The sequence below is a fragment of the Sceloporus occidentalis genome, unplaced genomic scaffold, assembly GCF_023333645.1.
Source record: "Sceloporus occidentalis isolate IW3139 unplaced genomic scaffold, rSceOcc1.0.p SCAF_270, whole genome shotgun sequence".
Taxonomy (NCBI): Eukaryota; Metazoa; Chordata; class Lepidosauria; order Squamata; family Phrynosomatidae; genus Sceloporus; species Sceloporus occidentalis.
The window spans coordinates 750,900-777,552 of NW_028317250.1; the positions used below are offsets into that span (position 1 = coordinate 750,900).

Below are 26,653 nucleotides of genomic sequence, written 5' to 3' on the forward strand. Positions count from 1 at the left end.
ATTGTCTTCTATACTGTAGGTAGCACAGCTGAACAATGACCCAATTTACATTCACAACATCTTATTAATCAAAACCCATATACATATTTTAATGTTACATATTACCCCATATTACATTTTTTTTATATTATTGACTTTATAGTGGAAGGGACACTTCATTTTATATATATATATTTCTTTTTGCACTGTTTCTAGTGCACTATGGCTCAAAATCCCTTAAGGGTTCCCTCATACGTTTTTATGGCTCCCAATCAACCCCCCCCCCCCTTCCTTTTACTGTGATCAACAAGCAGGGTTCCATTGGAAGAACTATGAAATATCCTTACTAACGCCACGTTTCAGAACACATTTTATGTTTCGTTCTTTAAACAGATTTTAGACAGCAGGAGAACCTCGCTGACCGATGTTAGCGTTGATGGAAGAACCTCAACGCCTTTGCAACAGAAGAAAACCGGTGAAGGGAACCGCTCTTTTTCAGAAGTATGCCACTACGAAACCTGACAATCTGTACCAATTGGTTTATAAATCATTTCAGCCGTCGTATAACTTGAATGCATAGGATAGCTGAGTGTTGCCTTTACATTTTTGTGGTGTCCCCCTTGCAAATACATGATTCTGTTGAATCCTCCCCCCATATGCGTCTGCCCCTTTCTCTTGCCTCTTCTTGTTCTTCTTTCTTCATCCACGTCTCTCCGGTATCGGCTCAGTCGACCAGGTCTCCTGGAGCGCTTCTGCAAAAGGGAGGAGCCTCGGCTCTTGCCTTCTCCCCCAATGGGGGGAGAGGATGTCCCTGGGGTGTGCACTGTGGCTCCGCCCTTTTTCAAAGTACTTTAAGAGACCAGACGAATTCACGTAAAAAAAAGTGTTTCTGCACCGCATGAGAGAGCGAGAGCGTAAACGAGGGTGAGTGACAATTTAGTTTCTGAATTAGGAAAAAAACTGATTTGGCTGAAAATGAATGGCCCAAAAAGGAAATCTCATTAACCCATGTCAGCACCATATATTAAAATATCACAAAACAGGTAGTTGTATGCATGCTGGTTATGGGGTGATAGGAAAATGCCAGAATCTGTGTGGCCACGTGGAGGTATATGAATAAAAATAAAAATCCCCAATTTTTTAAAAAAGTTTATGCCCAAGTTATTTTTTTAATGACTTTAAAGGGCAGATAAGGGCTATAACTTTAAAAAAAAAAATTGAAAGTGTCCCAAATGAGTTGTATTAACTTTTTTGGCTCTATTTGGAATTAAACTGATGTTGAGAACTCTTAAGAACGTGATTACCAGATATGATTTTGGCTTTTCTCCTAGGAGGTCGTATCCACCGTTGTTGAACGTGAAAGCCTTCTTCAGGCTTCCAGGGCTGACACCTCTGCGTCTTCTAACTCGGAGCCCCTCGGATTTCCACCGGGACAGGTAAAGGAACTGAGAGAAGGACAGAATGCTATCATACAGAGGGCTGTGCCTTATGATTGGCAGGCCATGTACTTTATAAGGACAAACGTTGGTCGTTAATGCGCTTTTCAGCCTTAAAAGTGTGGTTTGGGGTGTATCCAGGAGAGATACGGATCATGAGGAGAACGTTGGATGGCCACCAGTATTGCAAAGTGTACAGTGCTTTTGCCCATCTGTCTTGTTTGCCTTATGCAAGATCGCCATGTCCTACGGCGAGGATGAGAAGCAGCTTGGGTGTGTTTGACCTACTCAGTATCTGAGTTTCATTTATCTCAATTAGGGATCACCAGGGGGTCAAGGCCACCAAGTTAACCCTTTGTGGGGATGTGTGTCTTCTTTTACTCTGTTCATTAATCCAGACACCTTATTGTCTCAGCAGAGCTTGTCCACGGAAGGTGAGGATGCAGAAGCACCTTCGCACGACTCGACCAGCAACCACCCATCGCAGCAAAGTCTTGGTACCGGTACCAGCAGAGACTGCGGAGGAGGAGAAAACCCGTGCGAAACGAATGACCAGAACGCACAAGCGGTAAGTCGTCTGGACAGCCTTGCTGGGGAAAACTGACTGGGTGTATACATCACAAAAATAAAATAAAAAAGCCACCCAAAGTTTGATTCTCAAATCAGAGATATCACCTGTAATAAAGCATAAAATAACTCCTTGCCAAGATGTGACTCTGTACCCTGTAGAATCATATTCATGTCATTAAAAAGAAGAATAATGGGGTTTATTTACACTGTTCATTTACAGAGCCCTTTCCTGCCGTTTCCATACACATTATTGGGGCATTTAGGGCTGTAGAACCCTGCGATCCCCTCATACCCAGCAAACCTCCTAGAAAAGAGGAGCATCAGGAGAGGAGAGAGGAGCATCAGGGATTTGTGGGTCAAAGAAAGACTGGTTGAACTAAACAGTTCCGCTTGGGAGATACTCGGGCTGCCGTTCTCCGTGCCAGCTTGTCTGGCTTCTCTTTAAAATCAACCAAATCTAGGGGGTTAATCCCAGGACATCTATTTAGGTAGTCGCGTTTATTACTCGTATGCGACCAATGAGTCCCCCAAAGACTTGATTCCTTGTGTTTTTGCTCTGCAGGCTTCCCCCAGTGAATCGGGTGACCAAAGAAAATTAACTGCAGAGGGTAAGGACGAAGCTCTCAGTCTCGTTCCTTCTCTCTCTCTCTCTCTCACGCTTTCCAAATGTTTCCCTATTTTCTCTACCGACCTTTTCCGCTTCTGAATCTTCTTCTACCTTTTATCTTCTCTCTTCAATCTGCATCTCCGCAGATAAAACCTGACGGGAACTTCTGCCAAAATGGTGGCGCTTCGGGTGACGTCCTCTCCCGGTCCTCCAATCAGGCAGATGATGTTGCCAAAAGCCCCATTATATTGGCAGTATTTTAGCATTAGTAGTATTTATATTGGTAGTGCTAGTAGTATTAATATTGGTAGTATTTTTAGTAGTAATATTAAAACTAATACTACTAAAGTGTTTTTATATAGCGCCATCACATTCTGCAGCGCTGTACAAAGGATAGGCAGGACATAACAATTGGTGTGTGTGTATGTATATATATATATATATATATATATATATATATATATATATATATATATATATATATATATATAATAACATGAAATACAGAAACAGGTAATAATAAAACTACTACTAGTAATACTAATACGACTACTAATGCTGTTATTAGAAGTAGCATTAATATTAGTATTCATAGCATTAATATTAGTATTATTAGTAGCATTAATACAGTTTGTTAGTAGTAGTAGTAGTAGCAGCATTAATATAAGTATTAGTAGTAGTAGTAGGATTAATACTGTTGGTGGTAGTAGTAGCATTAATATTAGTATTATTATTAGTATTGTAACAGTAGTAGTAGTACTCTAGATTGTAGGCTTGTTTTGAGCAGGGCCTTGTTTCTGTAAGTAATTTTTATATACCACTTGTTGTGTCCTGTTTACGCATTGTACAGCGCTACGGAATATGATGGCGCTATAGAAAACAATAACTAATAGCATTAGTTTTATTATTAGTAGTAGTATTCTTCTTGTTCATAACGCGTAGTAATGTCTGTAAGTTGCGTTTTTTTTCAGCTTCCGTTTCAGGTTTAGCAGATATTACCCTTAGATTGTGGATGGCTGATCTCAGTCCGGCAGATGCTCGGCTAACCAGGTGATGGTGGCAGGACTATCGTTTTTTGTTGGTAACCAGATTTCTTTTTTCTTTGTTTCTCCTCCAGATTGGACTCGCTGTTTCCATTGCTTTATAAGGAACGTGCCTACAAAGAAATGGAACAGCTTCATGAGAACGCTTCATCCGAATGAGAGAATCATCGAGGTTTGCACCTACAACTATCAGAGTAACGTCGAAGAACGCAATTACCAAATGCTGAGGCAGTGGAGGGAGGAGGTCGGATGCAAAGCTTCTATTAAAGCCCTGCTGGACAGTCTCCACAAAATACACCTGAATGCATGCAGGGAGAATGTTATAAATGAGCTGCGTCTTGAAAATATACCGATTAGTTAACGTTGTGCATCTGACGGGGTCTCCAAAGGATTTTAATACAGACCCGACACGCTTTGGCTGCCTTTACTGCACAAAATTTGGATTACCTTTTGGAACCAAAATGATTTGCTTGAATAACGTCTGGAGACAATCTCAGGGTCTCGGGGTCATACAGTCGACTCCTTCCTGGTCTACGCTGTGGGGGATGATACGTACGATGTTATGAGTGTTATGGCTCATATCCATGCTTGACTATTGGGGTCTAGATGTCCGGGTATGGGGATACAATACAGTGGGCTATGTGCCCAGTGGATCTGAGCCCCAAAGGGTTGAAGGAACAGTGACAGACTTGGTTTATTTAGACACTGAATCTTTGCAGATATTATATTTTATTATTATATTTCCTGCACATGGACTATATCTCCAGGCTGAACTTGATGTCGTTTCTCAGCCTCTGTAACTATTTAATTTTCACTGCAACGGAAGGATTTCTTGTATTACATTGTATTATTTTGCACCAGGTTGTGTTTCCTTAGGTTTTGTTCCTCTTAAAGGATCCCCAGATAAGTTCTGCATCAGGTAGAGACGGGTAACAGAAAGCTGCCCATAATTTTATTTATCGCCATAAACACAGAGACCAGAAATGAGTCCTGTCATTCATCCGGAGCCCCTCCTCTTTGTATAACATCGCCGCAATCTGGCCACCTACAACCACGCCCACATTTTAATACACAGTAATGGCCATAGTGATGGGAGGGAGGTGTGATGGGAGGGAGGTCCTTAACGGTAAAGCCCCTTCAGTGAGGAACAGCACCTTTAAACTGGGCTGGTGAACAAAGTTATTTTGAAAGTTCTGAAGTTTTACAAATATTTTTTTAAGCTGCTTTACATAAATGTTTTTTTGTTAATAATGTAACCGTAAGCTAATCGCCTTGTATAGTATACACTTTTCTTTCAGACAAGACCAAAGACTGATTAAGGTTTGAGAGAACTAAATGGGGGCCGGGCCGGTCTCCTGGTGGACTGTTGGTCTGTATGTGTAAAGCTTGACAGGAGGAAACTCCAGTGAAAAGTTTTGGTGAGAATCCTGCAGGATCTCATTACGGCTTTTGTACTTAAACTGGGACGTTAATGCCAATGAAGTAACGCGGAGGCTTCAAACGTTTGTCGTCACGGCTCGCGTGTTGACTGTTTTAAGCAAAACCCGCTGCGCAAAATGTTTTTGAATGAAGCCAAGAGTTCTAGCCCATTTTGGCCTTGGCAGACTATGCATTAGCCTAAGGAGGCAGGTCCTCTGCGGCATAACAGGGACCCAATCACTGATCAGGCTCCCTATAACGCCACTTAAGTTAAAAGGGAGCCCACTCACGTCCCTAGCCGGCCCACTAACACTATGAACGTCTGTTTTAAGAAGTAAAAATAAAACCTTAAGGCGCGTACCGTTCTTTGTATGAAATGCACGTATAGAATACGTCCCGTTTTTATACAGTATAGCTATTTTTATTATTGATTGTTTAATATAGCGCCATCAAATTCCGTAGCGCTGTACAATGGGTAGACAGGACATAAGTAAGGACACATAGATTGTAAGTTCCTGCGGGACCCTTCATTCCTCTTATATCTGTATGTCAATTGCTGTATTGTACCTGTCGTTGTCTGTAACATTTTCACCTTTGTACAGCGCTGCGGAATCTGTCGGCGCTTTATAAATAAAGTATAATAATAATAAGTAGAATGTAACATAACAATATCATAACAGAAAAAACAGGTGAGGAGGGCCCTGCTCAAAGGAGCTTACAATCTAAAGGGAGTTTTAGGTTGGCTTTAAATAATTTATGATTGTTTTTTTATTTATATAACCCAATTTTAGAAGTCCACTTTATTCTAAAAATAAATTATGGTTTACTTGTTTCAGTGACTTTATTTTCTATGTATTGTACATAATTATTATTCACGAGCGTTATGTAAGCTACTGGCTTGCATGTTCTTCTTTTTCATTTATTTAAAATAATTTAATGAACAAACAGGATATTAAAAACAAACAGAATAAAAAAAACTTTGAGAAAAATGCATTTCTTGTTTTTATTTCCAAACCTGCCCCCCCCCCCCAGTTATGCACATTTGAGCCCAGGCTTGCCACACTGCCTCCCACATATGCCTTATACCCCCACATATACCACTCTGCCCTCCCCACATATGCCTTTATATACCCGATATGCCTTATACCCCCTGATATGCCTTACACTCCCAGATATGTGTTATACCCCCAGAAATGCCACTCCGTCCTCCCCACATATGCCTTATACCCCCCATATGCCATAGTGCCCTCTAATATGCCTTATACCCCCCATATGCCATAGTGCCCTCTAATATGCCTTATACCCCCTTTATGCCACTGTGCCCCCCTAAATATGCCTTATAACCCCCTATATACCACTGTGCCCTTGATATGCCCCCCCAACCCCCCGGATTACCCTCCATGCTCCAGACTCCTTGGTGTCTCGTAGGGGCAGCCGGTGAGCGTCTGTACGATGCACGTAGACAACATCTGACGGCATTTTCGCTGGAGCTTCTATGACTGAGAAGATCATGTGTCACCAGAGCTCCATCATAGAAGCCCCAGTGAAAGTGCCAGCAGTAGCGGAGGATGTCTGCGCGCATCGCACAGACGCCTACCGGCTGTCAGAGAGAATGATCCGGGTCCCCTGCAGCGCTGCAACGGATCCTCCTCTCTGGCAGCCAGCGAGTGTTGCACAATGCACACAGACCATCTCCGCTGTGCTGGCCGATACGTCCGCCGGGGCTTCTATGGTGGAGGACCGGAAGGTCATGTCACTCTAGTGCTCCATCATAGAGGCTCCGGCAGAAGTGGAGGACAGTAGCGGAGGATGTCTGAGCGCATCGCGCACCGCCGGCTGTCGGAGAGGAGGATCCGTGTCCCCTGCAGCGCTGCGGGGGATCTGGATCTTAAGAGTTATTATAAAACGAGGGGTATTTTTCAGAGAATTTGCTCTGGAAAAACCCTTATCTTATAAGCGATAATGAAATTTGTTGGCAACGATTTTCATTATCGATTTTATTGCTTAGTTGTTGCAGCCCTAATTCTTACTGGTTTGAGCCAAATTACGACTATGCAGATTTGAATTGATGGGCCATATTTTTATTGCCATTCGGCGAAAGCCACCAACTCCTAAAGTGGTTTTGCTCTTGTAGGAAAGTATGGAACTTGTGCTACGTCTGTTGTCACGTGCCCTGGGACCTTCCCGCAGATAATAGCGACCCGCTACTGGGCTGAGGTGGGCCGAGTGCAAATTCGGAGCCTTGTTGAGAATGATGCTTGTTTTGCTGTTATTATTGTGGGTTTTTTTTTTTTTCTAGTAGACCGAGGCTCGGATAACAGAGCGAGAACTCTGATATGCAGCTACGTGATAACATATTACGGGGCAAAAACTACAACTGGTTTTCAACTGTAGTTTGTAGGGTCTCCGCAGGACATATTGACGGCGGTTTAGCAACAGAACCTTACAATACGCGTATCACGCAAGCATTTTAGGTGCCCACATCTGGCAAAAGATCAGGAGGTGTGAGGAAAATCGTGACTGTCCCACAAAACCAGGTCGCTTGGGAGGTACACATTCACCTCCGCAAAGCCACTGAGGGGGGCATTTAGAAGAAGAATAATGGGTTTTATTTACAGTTTAATTTATAAAGCCATTTTTTGCTGTTTCTATACACATTATCGGGGCTTTTAGGGCCGTAGAACCCTGCGATACCCTCATACCCAGCAAACATTCTGACCTCCTAGAAAAGAGGGACAGCAGGGGAGGAAAAAGAGTACTAGTAAAAGTAACCAGGCTCACTTGGCAGGTATGCAGCCGCGCTCCTGGTGCTGGGACGCTCCGCTCTACGCCTCCCTGTAGGCCGCAACGCACTGTTGCCTGGTTACCGCCAGTACCGGAAGTCGTGTTCGGGCAGCGCTTCCGGACACGTTGTGTTGATGGTTGCATCAGACTCGTAGAGCCGGGCAGAATGGCAGCCGCCGGGGATCAGGGTGAGTGTCCCGGGCACCGATTCTGATTGTTACCGGCAGGACCTCGCTCATTTAGCACGTTGGGGGCATAGGGGTGGTAATTGCCCCCACCTGTCTGAATACAAGGGGGGTGGTAATGGGGGAGTGTCTGATGTTATGTGCCCTGGTGTGCCAGGTCTGAGTGACTCCCTGCAGCATCCTGCACCACATATATGTATTATCAGTACGATCTCTACATGCATGTAAATGAACTTGGGGTGTCATGTGTGACAGCTTCCCATTGCATTCCCCCCAGCTGTTGCATGCATGTGAACATACATGAGGTGTATCTGTGACATACGTGATGTGTGTTTCAGGTGCCTATTGGATGACTTCCTGTCACACCCATCCTGTTTGACAGCTTCCTATTGCATCATGTCAGCTCTCCTTTTGGGAATTGCACTAACTCCCCAGCCCCCCATTATTGTCATTCTCAGTGTCTTTCATCTGTTTTAACCCATTGTTTCATGTTTTATCCCTGAAAAAAAAATCTCAGGCTTTGCTCAATGATTTAATCCCGACCACTTATGCACAAAAGCGGTTCCACTTATCTACTACTCTTTATACCCATATGGAAGTGCCATGCAGTGATACAAATACTGATGTATTCAGGCTGAATAATGTCTGCCAGCCGAGCATCATGGATACAGCAATAAATCGCCCCTCTTTTTATAAATATATATATAGTTGGCTTCCAGTTGGTGGTTTCGCTTCCAGTTGGTGGTTTCGCCCCCAGTACATTATGGTTGATGGTTGATATCCCTGCTTGAATGCAGGTGTCTTAATTAAGGGTATCTTTAAATGATGACAAGTCAAGGTTTCCATGACGACCGATATTAGAGCCACTTGGGTAACACATTTGGCGACACGCCATTTAGAATCTTCACAATGGGCTATTAAAGGGTTAATATTTCAACAGTCTTGGGTATGATTTTTAACCAAATCTATTTTATCTGACAGCTAAATGCTGTTATTGTTATTTTTAGCGTCGGAAATATTTTCACGCTTTAGATTTTTTTCCAGCAGTCTGTGGGGAACGCGTTTCCTGCGCACCCGTTCCGTAGGTGCACACATCTAGATGCACCTTCCAGCAGGAAACGAGGAGTGTAAATGAACATGTATTCCCCCAGCGGTAAAAAGTAGAATAGTTCAATTTCAATTGAATAATAAGAAAATCATTAAATTAAAGAAAAGGTTTTGTATAGTTCTAGAATCACGACCGGCTGTTCAAAGGTGCGGCCGGCTTCTGTAGTTTCACTTTCTTTTACGCTTGGAATGGCTGACATGTTCACTTCTGACTTGGGCTTCATTCACTCGTTCTATTTAATAAAGGAGAACTGAGAAGGTAAGGGGGGGGTAAGTGGAACAGCCTCCCAGCAGAGGTGGTAGAGGGTAATACAGTGAGGGGTATTAAACATGCATGGGATAGACATACGGCTCCTGAATCTAAGACGAGACCAACGACTGATTAAGGTTTGAGTCTTTACAGCAGGAGAAACGGGCGACAAGACGGGGGCCGAATGGGGGCCAATCTGCTGGCAGGTTCTATATTAAGTACAGTAGAGATGCTTTAAGAGCTGGTGCTGACAGTCTGGGGTACCAATTCCCTACAGACAGTTGGTTTATATTATTTTGCCCCCGCATGGTTCCCGTATCGCCCCCCCCCCCTGCCATGTAGTGCCTTGTGGCCCCCAAAAGTATCATCTTATGTTTCTGCCTTCTGCGTTTTAACCCCTTCCTTGCCCTTTGCCACGGGCAGTCGGTACAGAAATATTTATATAAACGGTTTGAAGGGATACGGTAGGTGGAGGAATGTCCTTTTTATGGCTCGCGGCTCGTTAAGCATGCGATTGGCTCGTTAAGCATGCAATTGGCTCGTTAGGTGAGGGGGGCGATGTGGGCGGCCGGTAATTTATACTGATTTCCGGTAATTTATACTGACTGTAGCTCCCGCAGAGCGGACATGACCTTTGACCCGTCGTATTGTGGTATGGGAGGAGAGGCGTTTCGTTGTTGTGTAATCCTGTGTGTTTGTGTTGTATTGAAGTAAATGCATGCGCGGGTGTCTGCATGCAAATGCCCTGCATCCATCCATCCATCCATCCATCCATCCATCCATCCATACAGCACGGTATGGAATAATGGATACCGCAGACCGTTACACCGCAGCTGTATCATCCCAGCGAATAACGTTCATTTTTCTCATGTCCGGGGGTGTAACTAGAAGCCACAGGACCCCGGTGCAAAAACTACCCCGGACTTCAACAAGCAACATGTCCCGCAGTGCCATCTCAGTCCCAAATCAGCTTGCCTGTGCCTTTTTTTGCTACCAAACAGCTTGTTAGTGCCCCCAAAAAGCCTGCCATTTCCATTTTTGCCCCCTAACAGACTGTCTGTGCCTTTTGTGACACCAAACAGCTTGTTAGTGCCCCCAAAAAGCCTGTCTGTGCCATCTTTGCCCCCAAACAACCAGTCTGTGCCCTCTTTGCCCCCAAACAGCCTGTCTGTGCCTTCTTTGCCCCCCAAACAGCCTGTCTTTCCTGCAGTAGTGGTGCGTCTCTCTTCCTCAGGAAGTGGATGTGATTTAAAGTCTTTAAAGGGGCTGACAAGTGGTCGCCCGGACCCCCTAGTGTGGCACGCCGGGATACAGTTGTGACCCCTATGACTACGCCCCTGCTTCTATAGCAACTGCCTCCCGACTACCCCTATAAATACAGTATAATGACACAGATTTACGCAGTAGGATTAGTGCTCCGCGTTTTCGTCCTCTGCTGCCTTTTTCTTTATAATTTTTTTTGTTAAGTCCGTGCAGCGCTGGGCGTGTGGCTGATACACGCGTGTGACTCGTCGCTCCGTTTAGCATGTTGACCGCGTGTTTTGTGCCTTTCTTGCAGCGCCGAGTTACCGCTCTCTTCTGGGCATTAGCGATCCGACGGGCCGTGCGAGCGCCCTGAACGAGTTCCTCCGCTCTCGGAGCTATATGGAGGGATACACGTTTTCTGCGGCCGACGTGGAGGTGTTCAGGCGGCTGTCGGGACCTCCTCCTGACCATTACTTCCACGTGGTCCGGTGGTACAAACACATAGCGGCCATTTCTAGCGACTCCGCTGCGCAAAATAACTCCAGCGATTTGCCGGCATGTGAGTAAAGCGCCGTGATACCGCCGGCCCCTTTTATTTCTGCATCCCGCTGTGTAGAAAGTGGCAGCAGAGAGGAGTCAGCTTCCGCTAAGGCTGGCACGGCCGCTGCAGCTGCCTGGGTCCGTCACATTGGACAGGGTGTAGTGATGGCGGTCAGGAGGTACTATGTACGCGGTTCCGGTGGGTCCAGTCGGTACCTTCTATATTGGATCATTAATACATTTAAACTGCAAGTCCCGTGTACGGTACGATCCGTGGCAGCCACGTCCTTAGTGTCACTCTGTCTGTCCTCCAGGTAAGAGCAGACGGACGCAGCCGCAGTGGTCACCGCCGGAACCCAAAGAACAACCCAAGCTACGCCTGTACAACAGCCTGACTCGCAACAAGGTGCGTGACCAGCGACTGCTCCCTGTGGGTGACACCGTGAGCTCCAAAGCTTCATAACCCCATGCCTGCCAACTGTCCTGCTTTGCACCGGACAGTCCCGGTTTTGCCGCTCTACGCCACTGTCCTCTGAGCTTTACCTCTTTCCAGCCTTTGGGGGCAGAGGCAGAGCTCGGTAGGATCGGGGGCCACAATCCCGCAGTCCGGATTTCATTCTCTGGTGTCTGATTCGCTGAGGGTAGAAGTTCGGACGTAATTACCCCACCCTGATCAAGTCCTCGGTCTTCATATTTAACTCTGGATTCCTTTCTACCCGGAATATTCCGCCAGGTTTTTCTGTTGATGTTGTACGCTGCGGAACCTGATGGCGCTCTATAAATCAATGCGTAATAATCATCGTATACATCTGTTTATTGTATGTGATTTTGTGTTTCCGCAGGACGTGTTTGTGCCCCAGAACGGTAACAGGGTGACGTGGTATTGCTGCGGACCCACCGTGTACGATGCGTCCCACATGGGTCATGCCAGGTGCGTGTATTCATCAGAGAGGGCGTGTGGGGTTCGCCGTGAGCTGCGTTACTTATTGCAGAAGGAATTTTAATATACATTATGGCGATTATATGGATTTTAAAATGCAGCAGAGCAGGTTCCCTATTTTATTAACTATAACTAAGTACTAAATGGCCCTTTATCACTCCCATCACTCCTGTGTTCCAATGGCCCTTTATCACTCCTGTGTTCCAATGGCCCTTTATCACTCCCATCACTCCTGTGTTCCAATGGCCCTTTATCACTCCCATCACTCCTGTGTTCCAATGGCCCTTTATCACTCCCATCACTCCTGTGTTCCAATGGCCCTTTATCACTCCCATCACTCCTGTGTTCCAATGGCCCTTTATCACTCCCATCACTCCTGTGTTCCAATGGCCCTTTATCACTCCCATCACTCCTGTGTCCCAATGGCCCTTTATCACTCCCATCACTCCTGTGTTCCAATGGCCCTTTATCACTCCCATCACTCCTGTGTTCCAATGGCCCTTTATCACTCCCATCACTCCTGTGGTCCAATGGCCCTTTATCACTCCCATCACTCCTGTGTTCCAATGGCCCTTTATCACTCCCATCACTCCTGTGGTCCAATGGCCCTTTATCACTCCCGTCACTCCTGTGTTCCAATGGCCCTTTATCACTCCCATCACTCCTGTGGTCCAATGGCACGTTGTGTTCGCTGATCCAAGTTTAAGTTTAAAAGTCTAATTGCTGGTTAGAAAACCCTTTTTCCAATTACGTTAACAGCCAGAAATGTCCTTGTTTTCCATGAAATCCGTTAAGTGACCGTTATTTTTTGAGTGTTGGTGTATAATAGGGGATTACACTATACGAGTTAAAGTTAATTCAAGATATTCTACATCACTTTTATTTTATTTTTAGATCGTATATTTCTTTTGACATTTTGCGAAGAGTTTTAAGGGACTATTTTAAATATGAAGTCTTTTACTGCATGAATATCACGGACATTGATGACAAGGTGAGATATCTTTTGGTTTATGACGGACGCGTGGCCCTTAGAACTGTAGCGCTGGCCGACATCAATTCTCATTCTGCTGTTTAATTTCCACGTAATATTTAAATATCCGTTGGTTGAATAAAACGTAATGGTTTTTTTTTCCTTGTCTTTATTCAGATTATAAAGCGCGCCCGGCAAAATTACCTCCTCCAGCAGTACAAGGACAGCCAGCCTAAGCCCTCAGCTCTGCTTCTCGATGTGAATGCGGCGCTGCAGGTACCGGCTCCAGGGGCCTTCCTCTCTCACGTATTCTTTTATTGTTTTAAAATAGCTAGAATGTAATTTCTGAATTAGGAGCAGTGATTGTACCTAGCAACGTGCCATTGGAACCCAGGAGTGATGGGAGTGATAAAGGGCCGTTGGAACCCAGGAGTGATGGGAGTGATAAAGGGCCGTTGGAACCCAGGAGTGATGGGAGTGATAAAGGGCCATTGGAACCCAGGAGTGATGGGAGTGATAAAGGGCCGTTGGAACCCAGGAGTGATGGGAGTGATAAAGGGCCATTGGAACCCAGGAGTGATGGGAGTGATAAAGGGCCGTTGGAACACAGGAGTGATGGCAGTGATAAAGGGCCGTTGGAACACAGGAGTGATGGGAGTGATAAAGGGCCGTTGGAACACAGGAGCGATGGGAGTGATAAAGGGCCGTTGGAACACAGGAGCGATGGGAGTGATAAAGGGCCGTTGGAACACAGGAGCGATGGGAGTGATAAAGGGCCGTTGGAACCCAGGAGCGATGGGAGTGATAAAGGGCCATTGGAACACAGGAGTGATGGCAGTGATAAAGGGCCGTTGGAACACAGGAGTGATGGGAGTGATAATGGGCCATTGGAACACAGGAGTGATGGCAGTGATAAAGGGCCGTTGGAACACAGGAGTGATGGGAGTGATAAAGGGCCGTTGGAACACAGGAGTGATGGGAGTGATAAAGGGCCGTTGGAACCCAGGAGCGATGGGAGTGATAATCTGCCATTGGAACACAGGAGTGATGGCAGTGATATTTCAACATTAACCCTGTCTGCGCTGGATTTCTGATCTATTTAATGTTATTTTATAGGCAAAATCTGGTTTTCTTTCAAAAACAGGGACATTTCTAACTGACCCCAAACTTTTAATGGTAGTGTACGTTTGGGTTTGTTTGTGTTTTTGTCCCCAAAATCTCAGTTACTATATTCATAAATTGTCGGAGTTTTATGACAAATTTTTCTATTTTTGTTTATTTTATATTTCTAATTTGTAAAGCAGTATTTTAGTTATTTTTGCCTTTCTATGCTTCCTGTAAATAAATCTACGCTGTTCCGTTTTTCTTTTTATTATCACAAAGCCATTTTCACAAAAGCTGAAGGAGACGACAGATCCGGATAAAAAGCAAATGCTGGAGAAGATCGATAAGGCGGTCTCTGCCGCCATCCAGCCGCTCGAGGACGCCATGAGCAAAAACACGTCCGAGGAGGAGATCGCTAAGTACGCGAAGGTGATGCCCTCCGTTCCAGCTCCATCGCCTGTCTTGTCACATTCTATTCATCATGGAGGAAAGGGTGAATATCTGTTTTTTTAACACTTAATGTTTTGTTTTTTTTATAGATATTACTTGAAGAAGCCGCAGATCTGCTCGCTGATTGGCTGGATGCCCAGCGTGGCGCTGACGTAACCGATAACTCCATTTTCTCCCAGCTTCCAAAGCACTGGGAAGGGGAATACCATAAAGATATGGAAGATCTGAACGTGAGTCTCACTCGACCCGTCGACCCTCTTTTTTTTCCCGCTTGTGCCAAATAGTTTTTTGCCCGAATCGTTTACTTGCCGAAAACATCAAATAAGGAACGAAGCAAAAAAGTTAGAGTCACGAGCTATTATTAGGCAAGAAGAAAGATCCTCAGAAAGTATATATCAGTCTGCGCTCTTCACGAGCCGTGGACTACGTATCCCATGATCCTCAGGCTGCCTCAATGAGCATCGTGGGACATGTTGTTCTTCATCTCTGGGCCACTGACTAGAGTTTGTACGCATGAGTATGGTGTAACTTACTACCCCCGGTCCTACCCCCCTCTCTACTGTACATTAATGTGAGTGCAGAGTGTAATTGTGTATATGAGTGTCAAAGATTATCTGTTTTAATGATAAACAATGTTTTAAGGTGAAAAAGGTGGTTCCGATCTTTTCCCCTATAGGGTTTTTCTTTTCTCTTTCATTGAGACCCAAAGTCTGGGGGTCTTCTTATAATCGGGCAGATATGGTACATGCTAGGCTTTTTTTGGAAGAAACATTGTGTTTTTGGAAACATGGCTTCTGGACAGGACAGGGCTGTGTTCTTGATACACAAGGAGTTGATAACAGGACCTGCTGTGATTCTGACACGGAACTCTAATGTTCTTTATAGGTTCTCCCCCCCGACGTCCTCACGCGAGTGAGCGAATACGTGCCCGAGATCGTCGAGTTCGTGCAAAGAATTGTGGATAACGGTTACGGGTGAGACTTTTACTCTACTTAAAATGTTTTTTTACGCATGGTGGTGTCTCCCATGTGCTTCAGCTTCCAGTGGGATACGGTCAAACAGAAACATACCTTTTTATACGTTTCAGGTACGTGTCCAACGGTTCGGTTTATTTTAACACCGCCAAGTTCGACGCCAGCGACCGGCACTTCTACGCCAAACTCGTTCCCGAAGCCGTTGGAGATCAAAAAGCCCTTCAGGAAGGAGAAGGTATTTGGATTTAGTGCCTGCGTTTGCCCCCTCTCGTCTTGCTGAGTGTATTAACCCTGTGATGGTTGATGCTCGGCTTGGTGTGTAGCATCGTCCCCCCGATCGGTGTCTTTCTGGACGTTGGGGGACGGTCCGTGCCGTTGGCTCTTCTTTGCACCCTTTTCACGATTTGCGTTGTCCGCAGGCGACCTCAGCATAACGGCGGATCGGTTAAACGAGAAGCAATCCCCGAATGATTTTGCATTGTGGAAAGCATCGAAGCCCGGGGAGCCGTCCTGGGAGTCCCCGTGGGGGAAGGTATTAAAATGAACCAGGATGCTTTTAAGCTTTTTTTTTTTTTATTTTTTTTTTAAGTTCAATGTTTTATCTGTATTTTATATATTTCTTGAAATGCATTTTTACGTATTCTGCTATTAACCCTTTTGGTGTTTGCAGACTTAATGTATGTGTGTAACAGTGCGTGCGGCGAGCTTCTAGAACATGCCGATATATCCCGAATTAATGTTCTCTTGAAGGGCCGCCCCGGTTGGCACATAGAATGCTCGGCAATGGCTGGTTCTATCCTCGGCGAGTCCATGGATATTCACGGAGGGGGTTTCGATCTCCGGTTCCCCCATCATGACAATGAACTGGCGCAGTCGGAGGTGAGCTCACGTAATGTAAATTGGTGTCGGACTTTATAAAGTTTTTTATATATATATATAAAAAAACTTTGTCTTAATGAAACAAAAAAAAGAAAAGTCAATATAAGACAATGCTATTGGGGGGGGTCAAATAGCATTTCATTGGTCTCACACTCTCACTAACACTCTGACTCACTCTCTCTCTCAATTACCTTCTCCGCCAACCACTTCCGTGTCCCCGTCTACTGTTCCGCAGCTCCGCTTCTTCTCTTGCCTCTTCTTATCTTCTTTCTTCGTTCGCCTTTCCCTCGGTATCAGATCGGTTATCTACGTACTTGATGAAAAGGGCGGAGTCTCTGCGCACACCCTCTCCCCAGATTGGAGGAACAGGGAGGGGAGGGGCTGTCCCCGTGGTGCATGCTGTGGCTCCGCCCTATTCCAGAAGTACCCTGTTAAATGGATCTGATACCGGGGAGAAGAAGAGGAAAGAGAAAAAACGGAGCTGCGGAATAGGAGACGGGAATAGCAAGCGATTGGTGGAGACTGGATGATGGTGTGAGTGACGAGCCCCTAGGCTTAAAAACCCTCGATTATAACATGTTTTTAAGTAAAGGCCCTTCCGCCCCATTTATCTGCCTGTCTTGTTTTTTCAGGCTTACTACGATAATGACCACTGGGTGCGTTATTTTCTCCACACCGGTCACCTGACCATAGCCTGCTGCAAGATGTCTAAATCCTTAAAGAACTTCATCACCATCAGAGATGCATTAAAGCGGAATACTGGTAAGGAAACAGGAACGTTCCCGATCTTTGCCTTTATTTTTTAAAGTGCCGCGGCTCGCTCTGTGACTCCCCCGGCCGGACACTGTATAAATCTACTCGTGGGGCGGAATAACGTCCTTGCCAGGGCTGCCCAGCTTCAAATCTTTACGCTGTTTTGGTGGCAGATTGGCTTTTAACTCCGTTCTTTGTAGCCAACTGTAATGAACTATATTAAAAATGCCTAATTCTCTCCCCCCCCGGAACAGCGAGACAACTCCGCCTGGCGTTCCTCATGCACTCCTGGAAGGACACCCTGGATTATTCCTGCAACACGATGGAGTCCGCTGTCCAGTATGAGAAATTCATACACGTACGTAGACGCCAACATCATCCTTAATAACCGTGCATGCATGTTACAGGCTGATCTGAGCTTTTAGACACAAATGCATTTTATTCCAAGTTTAAGTTTAAAAGGCTAATTGATGGTTAGAAACCCCTTTTTGTAATTATGAAATGTCCTCGTTTTCCGTGAGAACAGCTCGGTGACCCCAAACTTTTGGAAGTGTAAAGAAATGTTCTCTGTTTCTTTTAGGAATTCTTTTTAAATGTGAAGGATATTCTCCGGGCGCCGACGGATATCACAGGGCGGTTTGTGAAGTGGGAAGCCCCCGAGATAGAGCTTAGCAGAAGGTAAGGGCTCATTGCGGGGTGTTTTGGGGTAGCCCGTGACCCACAAAGTGCTGTCATTCTATAGCTCCCTCATCTTGCTATATATCTACTGTTAGGGATATTAATGAGACAAAATAGGCAAAACCAATATTTTATCACACACGCAAGATAACGACGCTACCAAATATTGTAGAACCACATCCACAATGTTAATTTAAGGAGATACCCTATATTTTATCTCCGATCCTAAATCCTTTCAGATCGCCGAAAATTATAATTCAAATTAGATATATATCATCGCTATAGTCAATCAAAAATATTATTTATTGTCTAAACACAATTTATAAAATATCTATATGAGTCACACAGTGCATGATATAAAACACAAAATTCTTAAAACATGTCAAATTACAGTATATCCAAAATACAGTATATAATCGAAAGTTATCAATATGAATTACTACTTTATGAGACTAAAACACAATTCCCAGTCCACTCAGCAACCAACAATGATAATCAGGGCAGTAATAAAAAAAAAAAAATCACTAACTCTATCTATATATTAGTTCTACTAATATGACAAAATAAGAGTATTAGTGAAGTTCCTAATAGATGCAAATGATGTCAAACTTCATCTACAGGTAAAAATACCTTTTCATTATTGTCATTATCACGGGTTATAAGCTGCAGTCTCACAAGCCGTCATAAACAATAATAACAAATACTTGCTATTTCCCAGAAAAAGGGAATTCTATACGAAGAAGACAAAATTCACCTCTATTCAGAATAATAAAACAATTATAATTACCACCACTTGTTGCTGTGGTCCAACTGGTCCTTGTAGAAATTAATCCAGGTTCAGTGGGAAGAAATTAAGTGGGAAGAAATGTAACTTTCTAAAAGTAAATATAGGTTAGGACTCCGAGTAACTCTAAGAGTAAAATTATGGTGCCAGGATCTTAAGATTCCAATTCTCTGGGGTACATTTGGTGAATGAGTCCGTCAGGGTCTGTCTGTGTCAGGGTTTAGGTGGGTGACTCTTATTTGTTTAGGTGAGTCCTTAAATTATTAAAGACATAAGCTTTTAAAGACAGGGCTTATTATCATAGCCTCCACCTCTTGATTGGAATTATCCAATTATAACGGTGGGTTTTACCCATTATAATTAGGACTTCTACTCATATTTACACCGTTGTAATTTCTTAATTTACCTGCGAGAGACGCTCTGGTCTAAGAAATAACTTAAGACCATTACATATGCGTTTGGAATTTATCCTTGGTCACTTTATCTTTAGATGTTACCTCCTAGATGGTAAATCAGGTCTTTGTAGTCACCCATATCTCCAGATTTCTCATGAAGTGGGGGGGACGCGCCGTAGGACGGGCTATGAAGTGGGGGGACGCGCCGTAGGACAGGCTATGAAGTGGGGGGACGCGCCGTAGGACAGGCTATGAAGTGGGGGGACGCGCCATAGGGCAGACTATGAAGAGGAGATATTTTTTTAATGCGCTGAACGCCCCCCTTTATCTCCGACCAGCTTTTATGACAAGAAAGCCGCGGTTCACGAAGCCCTGTGCGATAACGTCGATACCCGGACCGTGATGGAGGAAATGCGCTCGCTCGTTGGCCAGTGCAACTCGTACATCGCCGGCAAGAAAACCGCCAAACTTCCCCCGAACAGAATGCTTCTGGAGAGCATCAGCACGTACCTGACCGGCATGCTGCGAGTAAGCAGACTTGTACTGCGCCACAGCCTCTGTACTTACATGGGCTGCAGCTAAATTCCTCCGCAGTACTTTCAGCCCCCTAAAAACATGAATGTTACCGGCTGGATTTCTGTATTTCCTGATTTTTATACATTTTATACACTTCTCCCACCGCGATGTCAATACAACGTGTCCTTTCTTACCCAGATCTTCGGTGCTATTGAAGGAGAGGAGCCCATTGGATTCCCTGTAGGGGGCGCTGCACAGAACCTCAACGTGAGTCTCTTTTATTCTTCATTTATTGTGGATTTAAAGGATAAGACTTGGGTATCAGCAATATCCTAAATTGGACCCAATTCCATACTATTTGCCTCTCATCCCTTTTGGAAACTGAATTAAGGGGGTGCAAAGCTAACCTCTCGCCCCTGTTTTATCCCCCCCTCCATAGCTGGAGTCCACGGTAATGCCGTACCTCCAAGTTCTGTCTCACTTCAGAGAAGGCGTCCGAAAAATTGCCAGAGAGAACAAAGGTGAGGTTACCCCGGTCTCGCTGAAGTGACACACCGGCACGTTTTTATGGCTATTTGTGCATTTCAGCATTCTTCCCGTAAACCGGAATCCCGGACCTCACAAGGAACTTAAAGAGTTAATTTAAACGCTGTAATTGTTTAAAAGTTTATTAAATTGACGGATTGCTAGCTACATCAACCAAGCGTCAGATGGGAAAAGCTCCGTAACAGGATTAGATGACCTCACCATGACGGAGGGCAGTTTAACCCCTTCCACACCAAGGTTTTTTAGCACCCTAATTACCGTGGGTTTTTTTTTTTGTTTGTTTTTACATATTTACCATATGTGGGCTTAATTTGATGTAACCCACGCAAATGATACATCCTTTTTATCACAAAAAAGAAAAATAGGGTTTTCTCTTGAAACCATAGAAACATGCAAAATAAATATTTGTGCTAGTATGTAAAAACCTATAATAAACGATTTTGCGCTGAATTCCTTCTGAAATGTAGGTGCCACTGATGAACGATGACCCGATATATACTCTGCGGCATCCCCTGATTACAGACATACCCCACATCATAGCTGTGATCAGCAAGCAGGGCTCCATAGCGTTGTATTGCTGATCGCAATGTCCATGATCAGCCAGCAGGGGGAGCAATCCGAGATCCCAGCAGGGCAGTTAAAATGCATGAATTTACAGGGTAAATGCGCTAAAACCTTTTTATTGTTTCTGTTTTCATAGTCTTTGAAGTATTGCAGCTCAGCGACGCTCTTCGGGATGACGTTCTTCCAGATCTCGGGGTGCGTCTTGAAGATCATGAAGGTAACCAGACTTAAAACTCGGCTATGTATGGTTTTAATGCTAAATCCAACCTTTTTTTTTTTTTTTTTAATATTGTTTAAATGAAACTGTTTGAATTGTAAAGATTAAAATAGTGTATTAATACTACTCCTAGGACTCCCAACCGTTGTTAAACTAGTGGACAGAGAGACGTTACTGAAAGAAAAAGAAGAGAAGAAAAAGGTAAATAAAATAAAAAAATAATAATAATTAAAAAAAATAATATATATATATATATAAAAAAACAGTTTCCACCTAGTGTTACATTTTTTATGTTTTTAGAAATATAAAAAAATTGTATTTTGGTTTGTAACAATACTAACCCGGAACAGATGTCCCCCCCCCCCTTGCCAACTGCAGACTTCGGCTCGGTATGTTGAGATTTGCACCTGTCCCAGATCAAGTGTACAGCGGGGTCCCCACTCGGCCAAGTGTCACCAATCCACCAGAACCTGAGCCTCAGCCACGTGCGCTGCAGCCGCTGTGTCCAAATGTTCTGATACGTGATCCGTGACTCTAATCTACAGCGAGGAATGCTTTCTGCCTGTCTGTCTTGATTTTCAAACAACCAGCATCGCTTGTTTTGTTTCAGGTTGCCTTTTTTTTCGAGTTTTTAGCAAATAATAAAAAAATTATAATACTGACATAGTAATTTGGGATGAAAAAGATGTAAGTCCATCAACCCTTCTAGCTCCCCTTCCTGCTTTTGATCCAAAAGGCAAAAAAAAAAGCCAATTAAGCTATTTTTCGTATTTTGACACAAAAGGAAAAATTCCTTCTTGACTCCAAAAGACGATCGGATTCCTCCTCGGATCGAGAAGCTCTAAAATATTCATGTAATTCTATTATATATAGCCCGGTATGTTCTGCTTTATTGTGGCTGAAAAATAACGATTCAGAGATATCCTTATTTATTGTGTTAATAAAGGGCTCCATAGCCGTGTATTGCTGATCGCAGTGTGTGTAATCAGCCAGCAGGGGGAGCTGATCCGAGATCCCAGCAAGGCAGTTAAAATGCGTGCGTTTGCAGGGTAAAAGCAATAAAACCTTTTTTATTTCCATAGTTTTTGAAGTATTGCAGCACAGCGATGCTCATCGAGATGACATTCTGGGTACTAAGCGGTGTTCTTTTTTAGGTTGAGGAAGAAAAACGAAGGAAAAAAGAGGAGGCTGCGAGGAAAAAGCAGGAGCAAGAGGTATGTAGTGGGGCGAGAGGTCGGCACATACCGGGAGTGAATATTGTGCGGTAATGGCGGAGCCGCAGCACGGTAACCGTACGGAATGCAGACCCCTGTACCTTCTTCACACAGGCAGCGAAGCTCGCGAAGATGAAGGTCTCTCCGAGCGAGATGTTCAAGTCCGAAACCGACAAATACTCCAAGTTTGATGAAACCGTGAGTTTGTTGATTTGTTTGTAATTTCCTAATGCGTTTTACATGAATCTGTATGATGAGTGTGTGATCTGATCCGCACGCGCGCACATTCATGCTCACACACCCTCACCCGCGCACATTCATGCGCACACACCCTCACACATTCATGCGCACACACCCTCACACATTCATGCGCACACACCCTCACACATTCATGCGCACACACCCTCACACATTCATGCGCACACACCCTCACACATTCATGCGCACACGTGCTCGCACTGAGGTTTTTATAACCGCGATTAATACAACTTTATTTCGTCGCCAGGGTTTCCCGACACACGATGTTGAGGGCAAGGAGCTGAGCAAAGGACAAGCCAAAAAACTCAGGAAACTCTTCGAAGCGCAAGAAAAATTACACAAAGAATATCTGCAGTCGCTTCAGAACGGAAGTGCAGACTGAGAAACCACGGAATCGATTGTCAAAAGCCAGTGAACCAGCGGTCATAAAACTGCCCGGAAAATACCCCCCGGACCCGACGGCGGCCATATTTATGAACTGATGTTATCATGCGGGGCAACCTTAAGTGTCCTGGTTCCATGGAGCACAATTTGCCCCTGCAGACTAACATCAATTCCGCGTGATCAGTGTTGGGGTAAATCCTGACGATAACGAGACTACCTGTTTTTGTGCTGAGATGTAATAAAATGTTCCGAAATGTCAGTTTTTGTCTGGATTTTCTGTTTGGGGAGATAAGGCGGATTTTTATGAGATTCACGGCACAAAAAACATAGAAATTGTCGGCAGAGAAGAACCTTTCAGTCTGCACGATTTCGGAATACTTTCCTTAGTGCCCGGCCTTATCTTATATCTAGGAAAGTCCTATGCCTATAACATGCTTGCTTAAACTCCTACACTGTAATAACCTCTACCACCTCAGCTGGAAGGCTATTCCATGCATCCACTACCCTCTCAGGAAAGTAGTATTTGCTGTTATTACATTAAAGTCTTTGCCCCTCTGGCTTCAGACTATGTCCATGTGCTTTTATTTCTTCTTTTAAATAAAATCTCTTCCGTTATCACGTTGACTCCCTTTAGGTATTTAAATGTTTCTATCATACCCCCCATCTGTCTCGTCTTTCTTCCAGGCTGTATATATATATATATGTATGTTATGATCCCGGTGAATTCTATCCTGTAATCCATGAACCGTTTTAGTAGCCCCTCTCTGAACTTTCTCCACCGTGTCTATATCCTTCTGGAGATCCGCTCTCCGGTGCTGGACACAACACTCCAAGTGAGCGCGAGCTCTTCCGTCTATCTACTGCTAATACAGCCCGGCATTCTCCCGGCATCTCCTGCGGCTCTATACCCTCGTCTGCCTACCTTTACGTCCCCTGAAGTAATGACTCCGGGCGGCGCACAGCGCTCCCCACCTACTGCGCCATTTTCCAGCGTGTGGGGGCGAACCCCGCGGGCAACTTCAGCGGGAGAGTCCACCGGCGTCGGCGGGACTGGCTGTCCACGTCTCTAGAGAGTACAGCGATCATCAATACTATAATTTCTAAGCAGATTTCATGAATGTAAAGGGGTTTGTAGGCTGACGGTTTAAAGGTGGCCCCCCCCCGGGCGTCAGACATCATTCTCGTCATAACCATGTCAGTCTATAACGGGTTACATCATTTATCATCTAAAAACCGTGCACCCAACGCGTTTCTAACGACCCGGCTGAGCGACAATGGATCTTGCGTGACCCCCGGGAGCCGGCTTCACGTCATCCTGCGCTTTGCCTGCAACTCCCCGTCTGTCTAGAAGCTGCCAACGGATCGGCCCCCGGCGGCCCCATCTAGTCCCCGTTTTTCCTGCTGTAAAGACTCAGACCTCGATCAGTCATCTTAGATTTGGGAGCCATATGCCTATCCCATGCATGTTTAATACCCTCTACTACTTCTGCTGGGAGGCTGTTCCACTTATCCACCACTTTCTCAGTAACGTAAAACTCCCATTCCATCTCAGCCTCTGACCCTCTAGTGTTAGATTATGGCCTTTTGTTGTAACTTTTCTCCTCCTTTGCCATAAACTCCCCTCCTGTAGTATTTAAATGTCTCTCTCCTCCATGCCGCATGTATTGGGATCACAGCACTTCCTGCTTTGTCATGCTGGCTGCTGTTTAATGGCGAGGAATCCTGAAAAGGTGTTTTGTGATGTGACGTGTAATTTATGCCCCTCTGGGGCATTTTTGTAACACTTGACCCTCTGTCCCGGCTCTGGGGCCCGCAGTGTGACGCTCAACGACCCCCCCAGGGCCTCTGACACGCTGCCGCATCGTGAAAAGTCAGCAGCCAATTACAGGACCGATAGTTGTTTGCGTCATCTACTTGGCAGCCAATGCGCTGCGCCGTCGTTGAGCTGTGTCTGGAAGGGACTGTGGCGCTGGAGTGAGGCGATCTGAGGAGGGCAGGTGAGTCCGGGCGGGCCTGTGCCAGGTATGACCGGGGTAGTGGGGCTGAGGAAGCCCGGGGTAAGTTGAAGTGAGAGGGGCATGGCTGGCACGGTTAGGCCGGGGCCTGAGGACTGGCATCTGCGTGGCACACCCACCCCTGCCGCTGGCAGAGCGCTTACCCCCCGAACCCTCTGTGATGGCGCCTGCGCTGACAAGCTGCAAATTGCCCCCTTTAGTGCCCTGCCTGTGGCAGCCACGTGTCACCGACCCCCGTACATACCCTTTCCTGACAAGCTGCAGACAGTCTATTGACAGGCATGTGTCATTACCCCCCATAAATACCCTGATCAGCGGCATTTTACCCCCTGACATACCCTTCCTGTGGGCTGTTTCACAGACCCCTCAATATACATCCTGCCCTTTCCTTACAAGCTGCAAGTCACCCCCGATCTACCCTGTCTGGGGCAGTTTCAAAGCCACGTGTCAGTGACACCCCCCCCCCCGTAGTGACAAGCTACAAACTACCCATTGACAGCCATGTGTCAGAGCCTGTCAGAGACCCTTTCCTGACAAGCTGGAAATTACCCCTTGACCTACCCTGTCTGGGGCAGATTGTCAGCCACGTGTCAGTGACCCCCCCTAGTGACAAGCTGCAAACGAACCCCTCACACCCTGCGTGGTGGCATCATCTCTGTCTGCCCTTATTGATGAGCCCCCAGATCACCCCTGCCCCGAGCCATCACCCCCTTTAACCCTTTCACAGCCACTCCATGTCACCGGTGTAAAGCACTAAATCGCTTGTTTGGGGGGGGGGGGGGGGGTACGGTAAAGACGCCATCGTTCTAAATGGACTTTACTTGATGTTTGGTAAAGTTCTGATTATTTGGCCCACATAGATTTTATTTTCTATATATTGTGGGAAAAGCCTTTCAGTGATAATGCGTTGGCCCCTATCGGCTTTGGGCTGGCCCCGGTATCCATGGATATATATTTCACGTGGTATTTAAAGCCCGCCGGTGACATATGTCTGTAAGCATGAATACATTTTTTATTTTGTTGCTATTATTATTGTTTTGGCTTTTTAGTTTATATATATTTTGTATTTATTTTTAAATAAGGCAACAGCCTAAGAAAATAATAAACGTCTCTGATGTTTTATTATTCTCTCTGAAAGTTTCAGAACTTTTTTTTTAAAGTCTCTCACTGCTTCCATGGCAACAACTTTGGTTTAACGACTGCTTTTGTGATAAAGTAAAAAATTAATAAATAATAAATTATATATATATATAATTAAAGAATTCAAATAACTCTTATGGCTTCCTCTCCTCCTATTTTAGCAGAGATAGGTAACATCAGGTGCCTCGCATGACACTTTGCATAAGGAAATCTCATTTCCAACCCCAAGCTTCTCATCCTGCGCTGAGGCCGGCGTCCTGGTGTTATATTTCAGTAGTCGGCCGCTCTATCGGTTTGGTTGTTAGAATAAAAATATGAGTGACGGAGCGTTTCTGGAAATGAGCGAGAACGCTGAATCCTTTATGTTCCACGGTCACTAGAAGAGCCAGACCACAATACAGTGTTTGATTAGTTCAGTGCTTTATCACCCAGAAGGCCAGGTTGCCCTCCGAATGAATACAAAATCCCTTGTACCTATATATATATATATATATATATATATATATATATATATATATATATATATATATATATATATATATATATATATATATATATATATATATATATATTTACTGGTAAAAGTTTTGCAATCACCTTAGCAACCCACAGAATGTTGCTGATTGGCTGTGATCTCCCCTTTGTTGGTAGGAATGGTGAGGGTATCAGAGTAAGTTTTTGCTGAGCTGTGATCTGGTTTATGTCCC

The 26,653-nt window shown here is 44.9% G+C and overlaps 1 protein-coding gene across 4 annotated transcripts; it reads left to right on the top strand.

The window, feature by feature from the left end:
* Positions 1–1,586: 1,586 nt before the first annotated feature.
* LOC149275720 (cysteine--tRNA ligase, cytoplasmic-like) lies at positions 1,587–22,789 on the top strand. 4 transcript variants are annotated; one of them, XM_089504386.1, is made up of 23 exons: positions 1,587–1,606; positions 10,946–11,184; positions 11,480–11,571; positions 12,008–12,096; positions 13,000–13,096; positions 13,253–13,351; positions 14,459–14,608; positions 14,719–14,859; positions 15,515–15,603; positions 15,717–15,838; positions 16,023–16,135; positions 16,354–16,482; positions 17,115–17,244; positions 17,490–17,593; positions 17,816–17,913; positions 19,431–19,620; positions 19,807–19,875; positions 20,048–20,129; positions 20,855–20,935; positions 21,069–21,136; positions 22,090–22,149; positions 22,264–22,347; positions 22,655–22,789. In XM_089504386.1, the coding sequence occupies exons 1-23, from the start codon at positions 1,587–1,589 to the stop codon at positions 22,787–22,789; spliced, it is 2,481 nt and encodes an 826-aa protein (XP_089360512.1). The 4 variants fall into 4 exon arrangements, with proteins under 4 accessions (XP_089360512.1, XP_089360511.1, XP_089360513.1 ...); XM_089504385.1 differs by lacking the exon at positions 1,587–1,606 and adding an exon at positions 8,005–8,026 and having other exon boundaries at positions 10,939–11,184; XM_089504387.1 differs by lacking the exons at positions 1,587–1,606; positions 10,946–11,184 and adding an exon at positions 8,005–8,026.
* The last annotated feature ends 3,864 nt before the right edge of the window (positions 22,790–26,653 follow it).